Raw genomic sequence first — 14387 nt, forward strand, 5'->3', positions numbered from 1 at the left:
AATAATTTTGGTAGTAACTGTTGCAACAATGAATCCAAATTAAGCATGAGTATGATTGGCTGAAATAAGCAGAAGACCTGGAAACAATGTATACACGACAAAATACTATCAACTTTTCAATCTCACACAAAAATTAATGAAATTAAGTTTGTTTTGTCATCAATTAAATTTTCTACGAGGTGGCATAGTAATTTTTGAATGAAATTCAGTAAGACATTTTCTTTTGGTTAGAAACACGGTGACCTTTTTCTGACAATTATTTTTATATCAATTTTCGTTTTAGTTTAACTTTTTGTGTTGTGATCAATAAAGCTTTAAATGCTCGATGAAACAGTAATCATTTTCTACAAGTCTGGGTGTAATTTTGGTTTTGTACATGCACTGTTTTGTATGTCCAAACATTTTTCGATGATTTTAAACCATTGTTGAATAAAATCTTTTAACATATGAAGAAAGAAATGATAATCAACTGTAATAATTAATTTTTTTTAAATTATATCCAAATGCAGCATAGAAAATGCAATGAATTTCTACAAAAAACAGTTTCATGTGCAAATGTGTTGTTTTTCACACAAAGACCTGGACTGTGAAATATTTTTACAATTGCTTCTTACAATTACCACAACAATATATTTCATATTATTATCATCATCCGTACTGCTTTCAGCTATATCAGCACGTTAAATTTGTGTAAGACCGGGTTTTACATGCAACTTTAGACTGAAATAACATGGCATCAGATAAAGTTTTCACAAAACAACAGGATGACCATTAATTACATATATTTGTTTTGGCTTCTTACAAAATGTGAAACAGTCGACACAAGCTTGAAACACAGAAATGGTACACGCAAAAAACCTCATGAAAAATGTGTTTTTTGCATGTAAAATCCAAATGAAGCTAGATTTTTGAAAAAGAGTTTTCAATGTTTTTATATATATAATTTTTTTTAATTGACTCCCTACAAACCGTTTCCCTGCATTCAACTCACATAAGACTTAACCATCGTATTTCTACAACAGATGAAGCTCACATAAGACTTAACCATCGTATTTCTACAACAGATGAAGATTACTGTATAAAAAATTTCATTTTGACTTTATCCATGTATCTACCAGTGTGCAGAGTTTAAACTGATTCATACAAGTCTTAAGTATAGAAGTGATGCGCTTCAAAAACCTCCCATAGAAATGTGGTTTTGCACATAAAATCCAAATTAAGCAAGATTTTTCACACAGTTAAGACCAAGGTCAGATTCACCTGTGGACCAAATCTGAACCATCAGTCATGCTCCAGTCCGGTGTTATTTAAGGATGAATGTTTTTGCACATAAAATCTATAAGAGGGTGACTGTTTTTGCACATAAAAAACCAAATGGTGCACATACAAATGGTACCATTAACTGAGCATTAATGTCAGCCCAATTAAAATCTTTTGCAAAAAGAATTAATTGATTCACTTAATTTGACTAGGCGTGAGCTCCGGTTCATCGTCCAAACCCTGCTTAATATACTGTAACATAGCTATGTTAAGACAGATGTTCGAATAACCATATAAATGGTTGTTGGTCTATGCTGTAACAATAAAACCGTAAAACCATCATGTCTGTCTGTTTGAACATATTAATCTCCAAAATTACTGGATGAATTTTCATGGAATTTTCATATATACCTTGAGCATAGCTTGGGTCAATGTAGAGCCTTTATTTCATCAAAATCGGATCACGGGTGGTAAAAAGAAAGAAAGAAAATCCTTGATGTAAAATTTTATCTAAAATCTTCAATCTGTCTACTAGTATATGATATTTCTGGTATTAGACATGTTACCCTAGAGACAAATTTTAACATCCATTGACTAACCTGATTCATGGTTCATGGATCCAGTTGCTTGTTGCCTACCTAACAGCTTCCAGAAGCAATAGAAGTCAGATTTTCATTCTTTCATACAATTATAGACCAAATTTAAAAACTTAAAATGCTGTCATATTCTACTCATTAAGAGGTATACTCTTATGTTAAAGGTTTAACACAATAAGAAAAGTATTACATTCCATTAACTGTGTACGTATCTTGTGGCAGCGTAGCTCACTGTGTGCAAATTACCTCAACTAAATGAATCCCGTATTTGAGAATGAGAACATTTTCCTACAAACTTTACACGTAATGTGAAACCTTTAAAGAACTTTTTCTCACTGACACCCCTCACAAAATGACGAGAACAAAAATGTTTATCCTTTACCACATTTTCATAATTCTTGCAGTAAAACTTCAGCATCAGGCATGATGTTTCAATTTATTACTCTGTTACTACTAAATCTCACCGCTGGGATGTGAACTCTATTGGAATGACATGTTGCACATAGTATCCACTTTACCACTGTGTGTGCCTACCAAATTATATGATTTTGTGACACATAGTTTAGGACATATGATGTCATAGACATTGAGATGCACGAAAAACAAGCTTTTGCTTAAAATGGAGTGCAAATTAGCCAGACTATATTCATACAGTGTTTCATAATGAGAGCACTTCATGACTTCCAACAAGCTATAAACATAATTTCAAGCCTTTTCTAAACTTTTTCTCGTGTACATGCTTAACATCAAATATTTGATACATTAAATCATTTGTAAAGCAGTCAGATGTTTGAAGGTGTTTTATACTGGAAATCAAATTCTTTGAAGAATTGGGAGTTTACTGGTTGAGTAGTATTCCGCTTTTAATTGCTGATCACTCATTACTGTGCTATACACTTCCTCGTATATATGAGGGCTGTTCAAAAAGTAAGGTGACTTTTCAAATTGCTTGGGAAACATACATTCGATTGTCGATTTTTGTTTTGTTATGTTGGTACCCAAGTATGTTCACAGTTTCAAGTGTTAGCATACTTTGTTTGCTTTTGACAGATAGAAAGGTTAGACGTATTTTAGTATGCTCAGCAATTTTCAGTTATTATGAAAAAGTGGAACAAAGAATTTGCATCAAATTTTGTGTGAAACTGAAACATGGAATCAAGTGCCCTGAAACACTTGAAATGTTGACAGTGGCATATGGTGAGTCTGCTCTGAGTATTAAAAAAAAAAAAAAAAAAGTTTACAAGTGGTACAAGCTCTTCCAAGATGGCTGAGAAGATGCCAATGATGAACCTTGCTCTGGATGCCCCAGCATGTCAACAACAGATGATAATGTTGAAGCTATGAAGAAAATTGTTTTGGAAAATCATTGAATTATCATAAGAGAAGTTGCTGAGAATGTTGGCATATTGGTCGGCTCATGCCATGAAATTTTTTTGGATGTTTTGGGCATGAGACATGTGTCAGCGAAGTTTGTTCCAAAACTTCTCAATTTTGATCAGAAGAATCATTTCATGAGCATTGCTCAGGAGCTCTTGAATGACGTCAGTGATGATCCTGATTGGCTCAAAAGGCTCATAACTGATGACAAAACATGGGTTTACTGTTATGACATGCAAACCAAAGCCCAATCATCCCAATGGAAGCATCCCGGAGAGCCAAGTCCAAAAAAAGCACGCCATGTTCAATCAAATGTCAAAGTTTTGCTCACTGTTTTTTTTTTTTCAATTACTGTGGCATAGTGCATCATGAATTTTTGCTTCAAGGTCGTACGGTCAATAAGGAGTATTACCTTGACGTTGTGTGTCGTTTGTGAGAAAAACATCCAGAATTGTGGAAAAACAATTCATGGCTTTTGCATCACGACAATGCACCTCCTCGTTCATCATTGCCTGTGAGAGATTTTTTTGGTCAAAAACAAAATGACCATATTCTATGGATTTGGCCCCCTGTGACTTTTTCCTGTTCCCAGAACTGAAGAGACCTATGAAAGGATGAAGATTTTCAATGATTGAGGAAATAAAATCTGCATCGCTGGAAGTACTCAAGGCTGTACCAAACAGTGCTTGTGAGAAGTGCGTAGAGGATTGGAAGAAGTGTTGGCACAAGTGTATTGTATCTGAGGGGGCTTACTTTGAAGGGAACAATATGAATATTGATGAATAAATAAAAAGCACCACAGAGTGCTTGCCGAGAGGAGAGACTTTGACAAAGCATACAGCTGCCCTTTCTCCATGCAGGAGCTGAATTTAGGAAGAAGTAAATAATTTTTTTTGGCTTTTTAATTATATCTGGGTGATTAAACATTATCCTGTCTTTTAGAGGGATACTGTTTCTTTCCCCCTCTTGAAACTTAGGAAAGGTGATTGTTTCTGGGTTAGTTATTGTATCTTACCAGATGCTTAAGAAAGACTTCAGAAACAGATGGTCAGTCATTGTGTTGTCTGTATATTCGATCCAGACAAGTTGTTAATCACTTTCAGTGCAGATTCAGAAGCATCTCTCCACCACTGGAGGTCAGCTACCAGGTTTTATTAGTAGAAGAGCTAGAGAAGAACCTATGAAGAATGGTGCATTTTGTCATGGGATCATTTGGTTAGCACAAGAGTGTTATGGAGATGTTCAACAAACTCCAGTGGCAAATGGTACAAGATGTCACTGTGCATCAAGAAAATTCTGAAAGAGTACATTCCGCGAAGACTCAGGCACATACCCAAAAGGAACTAAAATAGAGGCTTACCTACAAATATTCCTCCCATGTGACATTTCCGAATGGGACAACGAAGGGGGAAACAGATAGAGAAACCAGCAGTACACTCTGTTATATACCAATTGAAAAGTATTGCTGTAAATTCAAATGTAAAAAAGCTGCATTGACCACTTCTGCAAGGTATTCTATGCTTTCTAAAATGTACATTTAACAGTGGACAGTTCCTTGCTTCTGTTGCTAAGGTATAAGTGGACAATTGTACAGCCAACAATGACACACATTTCATCCAGATATCACTGTCTACCATTCATTTTCATAAGAGGACACACTGGCCAGATCATGCAGATGGAGTGCACAGCAACATCAGGGATCCCAGAATACCAGAACAGCACAGACCTGCAGCCTGTCAGCTGTGGCCAGTGCAGATTTTCGTCATTTCCTGATAGTGGTTGCCGCTAAACAAAAGATCAAACTACACATTTGTGGTGCTCAGGCTGTTCAAAGCCGCACTACTAAAATTATAAATGACGAGGAATAAAAACAAGCAAATTAAATGAGCCTTGGTGTTTTGTAGAAAGTGATAACATTAATTAAACTCTTCCTTGACAGCAAAGTTACAAGATACTGGGTAAGAACTGAGCATTGCTGCACTGTACAGAGGCAGACAATAAAAAATTAGTAAAGTTTTCACTGAAAACTTTTCATCCTCATCGACTGTTCAAAATGTCATTTTCTTTACTGTGTCTGAATGATGTTTTAACATCCTTCTCTAGCACTATATATCAGATGCTGCCAGTCTCTTTCCCTTCCTTGCTCATCAGCCCCCAACACCCAAAAAACCACTTCTGTAAATACTAATACTTACTGTGTGACTGCTCCCATTTCTGTCCACTCTGAAATCCCATGATGAATTGTAATAAACACCTAATGGGGTTAATATGGAGATTGGCAAAGTGATGGTAACACTGTGTATTGCTAACAAGTTATTTTTTTACTAGCTACAGCATAACTTTGAAAATTTTGCAGGTGGTGCATGGATATAATGCCCTTGTCATTCCTCAAGGAATCAGGTGTGATGCCTGTGCAGTATTTAGACACTGATACTTTTCTTTTGTCATCAATACTGTATATGGTTTCATTCACTATCGTCTTCCTGATGGGAGTATTTTGCTGGGCAGCCATTATTCTGTCTGGGCAAGCAGCTCACAAAATGGCACTGAGGTGAGTTGAAGTGTTATTTAGTTCATTATCTTATCTAGTAAGTAAAAACTGTGAACATAAATGTTAGTGTAAAAAGGCGAGACCAGGGGTAGTTGTAAAGTTTTGATCATCACATCAAAAACACATAGAACAGAATATTTTTATTTGCCTTTCAGTATTTTTCATACTATTGGCTTTGTCTAAGTTTACAGTGGTGTCAATTACATATACAGAAAATAACTAGTTTATATAAGAACTGAAAGATTTTCTCTATTACTCTGGAAAATGGTTATGTAACACAGTGAGGAGTAGATTAGCCACAACCTGAGGATTAGTTCCACAGTGAAATTCTCATTCTGTAGTGAAGTGTGATGTTGGATGTAAGCGAGTGTAGAATGTGTCAGATGCTATGAGTGTGCATTTTGATGAAAATTTAAACTGGAAAAATTGTGTACTTAATCCTTTCAAACACCTCACACCTCTGCATGATTGTACTGTCCCAGCCAACTACCTTGTACTGGCACTGTAGCTTGACTAGAGCGAGGGATTATCATGTTCATTAGATTAAACACTTTAGAGAAATGTATAAAAACTTAATATTTTGATTTGTCGCAGTCCACAGTAATAAGAATGTAAATTAGGAAGTTGAAGATATTGGTTCAATAGGTCCCACTTTTTCTTTCCCCACATTGAGTTTTCTAAGTAATTATATCACTTTTATGTGTGTACCCTATCATATATAGCTTGTTTAATGGCTCTTGGAAAAGCTAGATAATAATTCAGTTGGTGTGTTGCTTTGTATACCATATGTCACTTCCTCTTTATGAGGGGTTTTTACAGTTCAGTGTTTGACATTTATTAGGAATATTCTTGCACTCAGGGAAACACTGGTGATAATGGTTCACTAAAAGTTTTTCTTACTTCAAAAGTTCTTATTTGGGATACCATGATAATCATATGGTGTTTTATTTCATAATTTATTGATAGCTTTTGTTATTTCTGTTATAGTTACTGATAATAGATGTGGCACTTACATTTAAAGAAACTTTTTCAACATTATTGCAAAGAGATTGTAAAAACTGTTGGAGATAAATAAATTTAATATTGGTGATACTTACTACATTTCCCTAAGATCAATCATTATATTTGGTACCACATTCTTTTAAAAGTTTTACTGGCATTTGCTCACAATCTTTTCATAATTGCTTTATATTGTCTTATTAGCCTTTCTGTCTTATGATTGCTGAATTATTGTTTTTTGTATACTGTGTTGCAGATTTTTGGCCAAAACTGTAACAGGTGTTATTGTTCTGTCTGACTGGACTCTGTCAGCATTGTCTCACCTACCTGCCACTGTTGCTGTAATTCTTCTGGCACTTACATTTAGTACATGTGGTTCACTGAGCCTCTGCATTGGATTATTTTTCTTCTTCTTGATGGTATGTATAACCCAGAATTTTTAAACTGATACTTGTACTATTCAAAAAATGCTGGAAACCACAGTTATTACAACTTATGCAGTTTTTTCTCTTTATGAGGCAAGAGAAAAATTTATATTAGTATTGGCAGGAGCACAAATTTTAAACTTGAGTCCTTGTACACACACACACACACACACACACACACACACACACACAATTGTGCAAGTCAACTGAGATAAGTAGTTAACTTTGATATATCTGGTGGGCTGGTCATGAAAGAAGCAAGAGGAAGAGACAAACAAAATTGAAGAGAGGTAGGGACATCAAGGGAAATGGATATAAGAATAGTGTGTTGAGTAAGTTTACTAAGAAAATGGTATGCATGAGGTCCATGCACCTACACTCCTTATTAAAGTGAGAGAAAAAAAGACCTTTGTGGTTGGGAAGGGGGGGGGCGGGGTGTAGTAACACCGTTCACGTTTACGTCGCACTTCACTTAGCGTAGACCAGGACTGTGTCCTAGGCATGCCCGATGTTAACTGAGTGGGCATGGCCCATGCTGCCGGAGTTGTTGTTGTTGTTGTTGTTATGCCGGCAGAGGTCGCGTCCAAATTCTCGCATGCCCTCTGGTGGACGGGACTGTACTTGCGGCAACTACCGTCCATGACGCGCCGTGCCGATGTGCGCCTCCCGCGATCTTTCTGGTGGCTACTGCACTCCTCCTCCTTCGGGGAGTGAAGCCACTGTGATCCACTGCGTCGGAAGGTGGAGCGTCGGGCAGGACCGATGACCTCCACATCCATTGGAGTCGAGGGGATCTGCCAACCCTCGAGGCGGAACCTTCGAATACGGCTGGAAGTGACCCACACGAAGAGGCCCCCGTCATCCCACAACCGGAGCCCGGGACAGAACGGGCGACAAGCTGTCGAACTCCAGATCCTGTTCCACCTCAGGAGGGACAAGACCCAGTGGCGGGGATGATGGGGAAGGGACGACCACAGGTGAACCAGCCTCCTGAGAAAACGGGCCTGCGAGGGGGGCCGGCTCTCGCTGGGGCATCTCGAACGATGGCGATGCCGGTGCTGGAGCTACTGGAGGCTGCCAAGGCTGAGAACCATCGCAGTGCGGCAGTCACAGCGGGGAGAGGCGGTAACGTCCCCTGCGAAACCAACACAGGTTCCGGCAATGGGGAAGCCGGTGTCCGAGAGGTCGGAGGGTGGGTGCCCAAACATGGACGTAGCTGATTTTGGTGACAACGTACCACCCGGTCCCCCGCCTGCAAGGTATAGAGCCGGCGGCCATTTCGGCGCAGGACCACCGCCGGTATCCAACGTGGATTGCGACCAAACCCATGGGCCCAGACCGACATACCCAGTGGAAAGCCAGGTACTCCGTTTTGCGAAGACTGGCGAGGACCAGGCCGGAAGAGGTACAGCAGAGTCCTAGGTTGACGCCCATGGAGGAGCTCTGCGGGGCTGCGTTCTCCCATTGGTGTGGTCAGGTATGCCGTCAGGAAAAACGTCAATGCTTGCTCCGCAGGAAATTCGTGCACATACTTTTTCATCTGCATCTTAAATGTGTGCACCATGTGCTCGGCTTCCCCATTCCATTGTGGATGGAAGGGGGGAGAGCAAAGTGCCGAATACCGAAGCGCCTACAAAAATCCTGGAAGGTCTGCGAAATAAACTGCGGTCCACTGTCCGAGACCAGGGTGATTGGCAGACCTTCCACAGAAAAGATTTTTGCTAGTGCCTGGATTGCAACTTCTGAAGTGGTTGAGGAGCAGCGAACCACATATGGGAATCGGGAATGAGCATCAATGACAATGAGCCAAAAGCCATTGAGAAACGGGCCCGCAAAATCGATGTGAACACGTTCCCATGCTTGAGTTGCTGGCGGCCATGAAGAGAATGCTGCCCTGGGAGATACCTGTTGGCTCGCACACTGGAAACAGGCAGCCACCAAGTGCTCAATTTCTCTGACAATACCGGGCCAGTACACATGTCTGCGAGCCAAGGTTTTAGTACGGGAAACACCCCAGTGCCCCGCATGTAATAACGTGAGGACCTCCCTTCGTAAACTTGCAGGAACAACCACGCGAGGAGCGGTATCATAGGTAGCCAGAAGGAGAACTCCTTCCAAGACCGAGAGGCGGTCTCGTAGAATAAAATAATTATGAAGAGGGTCCAAGGCCCGGCCCGGAGGGCAGGATGACCACCTCTGCTGAATGAGGCGAACTACTTGCCGGAGAACTGGGTCAGCTGCCGTTTCCCTGGCGACTCGAGAACTAGTGATCGGGAAGCCATCAACCGCTTGGCGGGACGCCACATCCAAATGAAAACACAGAATCTCCTCTCGATCGAACGTAGGATCCGGGCCCACTGGAAGACGGGAAAGAGCGTCGGCGTTGGCATGCTGTCCGGTAGGGCGAAAATGAATGTCATAATGGTACTTAGAGAGGAACAAGGCCCAGTGCTGTATTCTGTGGGCCGCCCCCTATCCAGAATCTGAGAGGCGGGGCCAAATAACGATATTAACGGCTTATGGTCAGTGACTAACTGAAACTTCGTGCCATAAAAGAAAGGGTGAAACTTGGTAACAGTGTAGACAATGGCCAAAGCCTCTTTTTCCACCTGGGAGTAATGGGCCTGCGCGGGACTAAGAGTTTTAGACGCAAACGCCAGTGGTTGCTCGGAACCATCTGCGTTGCGATGGGCCAGGACCGCCCCCACCCCATACTGTGAAGCATCTGTAGCCAGGACCAACGGCTTATGGGGATCAAAAGTAGCCAAACAAGGCGCTGATGTGAGGAGGCCCTTCAACGAGGTGAACGCTCGCTCGCATGCAGGCGACCAATCAAAAGGAACACCCTTGCGCAGAAGGCAGCACAGGGGGCAGGCTATGGTGGAAGCCCGGGGAATGAACCGGTGGTAATAGGCTATCTTGCCTAAAAAAGCTTGTAACTCTTTCAGCGAAGTGGGCCGAGGAAGGTCGACGATACCTTGGACCAAACTACCTAGTGGCTGGATGCCGTGCCGAGAGATGGTGTAGCCCACATACTCAATGGACGGTTGGAAGAAGTTTGACTTATGCAGGTTGCAACGCAAGCCCACAGACCTGAATTTGAGATAGAGGGTGCGAAGGTTGTGCAAGTGTTCCTTCGTGCTGCAGCCTGTGACAGTTATGTCATCCAGGTAATTAATACAATGAGGGATTGTCGACTTGACGTGCTCAAGATAATGCTGGAATATCGCCGGGGCACTGGATATTCCGAAGGCCAACCACTGGTATTGGTAAAGGCCAAACGGGGTGTTGACGACCGCCAGCCGTTTGGAGTCCTCATCAAGTGGTATCTGATGATAAGCCTCCGAAAGATTGATTTTCGAAAAATATTGGCCTCCCGCCATGGTGGAGAACAATTCATCAGCACAAGGCAAAGGATAGGTGTCCACCACCAATTGGGAATTAATGGTGGCCTTGAAATCTCCACAAAGACGTAATTTTCCCGAGGGCTTCCTTACAATAACGAAGGGCGAAGCCCACTCACTAGAAGAAATGGGAAGAACGACTCCTAGGGCTGTCAGCCGGTCTAGCTCTTCCTTTACTTGAGGGCGGAGAGCCAAGGGAATCTGCCTCGCGTGGAGAAAACGCGGGCGAGCCGATGCCTTCAACGTTAAGTGAGCTTCCAAATCTGAAACACGCCCCAGGCCCTCCTCAAAAATATCTGGAAAGTCTGAGATCAAAGATTCGAATGATTGACAGGGAACGTCTTCGGAGGCCAACTGTATGGTGTCAGCGATAGAAAAACCGAAAGCTTGAAAGGCATCCAGGCCAAAAGGTTAGCGGAGCTTGCATCACTGACAACAATAAAAGTAATAGCCCAAGTGACTGATTTGTAAGTCACGTCAGTAGTGAATTGACCCAGTAGGGGAATGAACTGTTTACCATAACCACATAGACGCCGGTAAACCGCCACCAACGGGGGTGATCCAAGGTCGGAATAAGTTTGTGCATTCAACAACGAAACTGCCGCGCCCGTATCTACTTGCAGTTGTAACCGGCACGACCGAACCAACACCTCGATAAAGAGTTTGCGTGCCGATGCGTCGGGAGCCTGGCCCGATGAAACTTCCTGAATGTCAACGTCCATGTCCTCTGTACCTGCTTCCTTCGATTCTTTTGAGGCTGAGAGGCAAACTTTAGCAACGTGACCTTTTTTATTACATTTGCGACAAACGGCCCAAAGCTGGGGGCACTCTGACCGATCATGATGTATATAGCACGACGCACAGGACGGCAACAGGGGCCGGCGGCCGGAATTCTGTTTACGCGCCGTGCGGGAGCGGCCGTAACGGCTGGATTTTACCGCTCGCACGTCGTCCATCCCACAGTGGACGCGGCCGCGCCGCCCTGAACCGCCACGACGTCGCACCACGCTTCCAGCTGTTGACCTGCGGCGTGAGAGACTTCATACGATTGAGCAATGGACAGGACTTCCTCGAGGGAAGGGTCTTCTAACTGCAGAGCCCGTAGCCAGACCTCCCTATCAGGGGCCGAACGAACAATGACGTCACGTACCATAACGTGGGCATACGACTCTCGCGACTGCTCCGTGACAAAATGACACTTGCGACTCAGACCGTGCAGGGTAGCGGCCCACACCCGGTAAGACTGATGGGGCTGTTTCTTGCATTGATAGAACTCGACCCTAGCCGCCACAACATGCGTGCGGCGGCGATAATATGAAGACAGCAATGAACACAATGCGTCAAAAGACAAGGACGAGGGTTCCTGCAACGGCGCTAGCTGCCGCAAAACTTGATACAGCGAGGGAGATATCAAAGACAAGAAGAGAGCACAACATACCTCCGCATTGGCAACATGAAACGCCTGAAAATGCTGCCGAAGGCGATGTTCATATGCGTCCCAATCCTCCGCCGTCTCGTCATATGGGGGAAAGGGAGGAGGGAACAGCGCTGGAGCAGACGGCATGGAGAGCAACGCCGGAAGCACTTGTTTCATGGTGGCCATGAGCTCCGTCTGCTGCTCAACCAAAACCTGCACTAAATCCTCCATGCCGAGGAGAAGCTGCGAAACCGGAACAACGACGCAACACGCGAAAGAACAACCCTACTCGTCGCCAATTGTGTAGTAACACCGTTCACGTTTACGTCACACTTCACTTAGCATAGACCGGGACAGTGTCCTAGGCATGCCCGATGTTAACTGACTGGGCATGGCCCGTGCTGTCGGAGTTGTTGTTGTTGTTATGCCGGCAGAGGTCGCGTCCGAATTCTCGTGTGCCCTCTGGTGGACGGGACTCTACTTGCGGCAACTACCGTCCGTGACGCGCCGTGCCGATGTGTGCCTCCCACGATCTTTCTGGTGGCTACTGCAGGAGGGGGGGGGGGGGGGGGGGGGGGAGAGACTGGATATGTCGTGGAACATGGATGGAGTAACATGGTGGATATGGTCTACTGTTGATTGGGGCCAGGAGCATTGTGCGACTGAAGGGTGCACTCCGGAGGGACAGATGTCACTCATGCAGCCTAGAAAAGTTTTTGTTATGGGTGAACTCTGATGGTACAGATTGGGAAGCAATCCTTGAAGTACAACATATTGAGCTGAGCAGTATGTTCTACCACTGGGTGGTCAAATCTGCCCTTGGTTACCATTTGATAATTGTAGTTCATGTGGGAGTACTCACATAATGATCCATGCAATACGCCCTCCTGTGTTGGTAAATGACTACTGGGAGATAAGCTGAATTGATGCATGGGTTAAGTGTTGCACCTGGGTGTTTAATATTGGCAGCAGATTTTACTGGGCCTGAGCTGAATGTAAAAGTTCAGGAAAGAGACTCACTGAAGCAAAAAAAGAACCACATGAAACAGATCAGAGAGCAAGATGTCCAAGTTATGAAATGATAAGAACAAAGTGCCTTTGCATCAGGTCATAAAAGCGTCATCTACAAATGTGATCTCTGATTCAAAAGTTAGAGTCTTGGGTTCCTAGGAAGGAATTCTCTAAGTGGTGCATAATGAAATGAAATGATCGTATGGCATTTATTGGCTGGGATTTCCCCTTGGGGGTTCGTCCACCATATTGCAAGTCTTTTCAGTTGACGCCACTTCAGTGACTTGCGTGTCAATGATGATGAAGGACACACAACACCCTGTCCCCTGCTGGGAATCGAAAAGCTTCAGTCCATAAATCAGCACAGATTTATAAAGCATCGCTCACACGAAACTCAGCTTACCCTTTTCTCACATGATGTCTTGCAAACAATGAATGAAGGGCAACAGGTAGATTCCACATTCCTAGATTTCCAGGAAGCATTTGACATGGTACACCACTGCAGACTGTTCCTGATATGTGAATGGCTCAAAGACTTTTAAGTAGTAGAACCCAGTACGTTGTCAACAGCGAGTGTTCATTGAGGACAAAGGTATACTCAGAAGTGCCCCAGGGAAATTTGACAGGACCACTATTATTCTCTTATGCAGAAATGATGTGGCAGGCAGGGTGAACAGCAATTTACGGCTGTTTGCTGATGTTGCAGTGGTGTATGGGAACGTGTCATCACTGAGTGACTGTAAGGGAATACAAGATGACTTAGACAGAATGTCTGGTTGGTGTGATGAATAGCAACTTGCTCTAAATATATAAAATAGTAAATTAATGTAGATGAGTAGGAAAAACAATCCTGTAATGTTTGAATACAGCATTAGTAAAATGCTGCTTGACACAGTCAAGTCAATTAAATATCTAGCCACAATGATGCAAAGCGATATGAAATGGAATGAACATGTAAGGACTGTAGTAGGGAAGGTGTATGGTCAGCTTCATTTTAGTGCAAGAATTTTGGGAAAATATAGTTTATCTTTAAATTGCACATTGAATACTAGTGTGACCCAAACTTAAGAACTGCTCAAATGTATGGGATCACCACCAGGTCAAATTAAAGGAAAGCATCTAAGCAATTCAGAGGCATGCCGCTAGATTTATTATCAGTAGATTCGTTCAGTATGCAAGTATTATGGATATGCTGCTTGAACTCAAGTGGGAATTCCTGGAGGGAAGATGACACTCCTTTCATGAGGCACTATTGCAGAAATTTGGAGAACTGGGATTTGAGACCAACTGCAGATCAATTCTACTGCCACCAATGTACATTCAGTGTAAGGACCATGAATATAAGAT

The 14387-nt window shown here is 42.8% G+C and overlaps 1 protein-coding gene across 1 annotated transcript in view; it reads left to right on the top strand.

Annotated features, from left to right (window-relative positions):
* The window catches only part of LOC124591983 (GPI inositol-deacylase), a 173336-nt gene that overhangs the window by 119941 nt on the left and 39008 nt on the right, over positions 1-14387 (top strand). Inside the window, exons 11-12 of the mRNA XM_047131785.1 lie at positions 5590-5784; positions 7040-7202. Coding sequence (XP_046987741.1) covers positions 5590-5784; positions 7040-7202 — 358 coding nt within the window. The remainder of the gene's footprint in view (positions 1-5589; positions 5785-7039; positions 7203-14387) is intronic.

Source organism: Schistocerca americana, chromosome 2 (assembly GCF_021461395.2).
Source record: "Schistocerca americana isolate TAMUIC-IGC-003095 chromosome 2, iqSchAmer2.1, whole genome shotgun sequence".
Taxonomy (NCBI): Eukaryota; Metazoa; Arthropoda; class Insecta; order Orthoptera; family Acrididae; genus Schistocerca; species Schistocerca americana.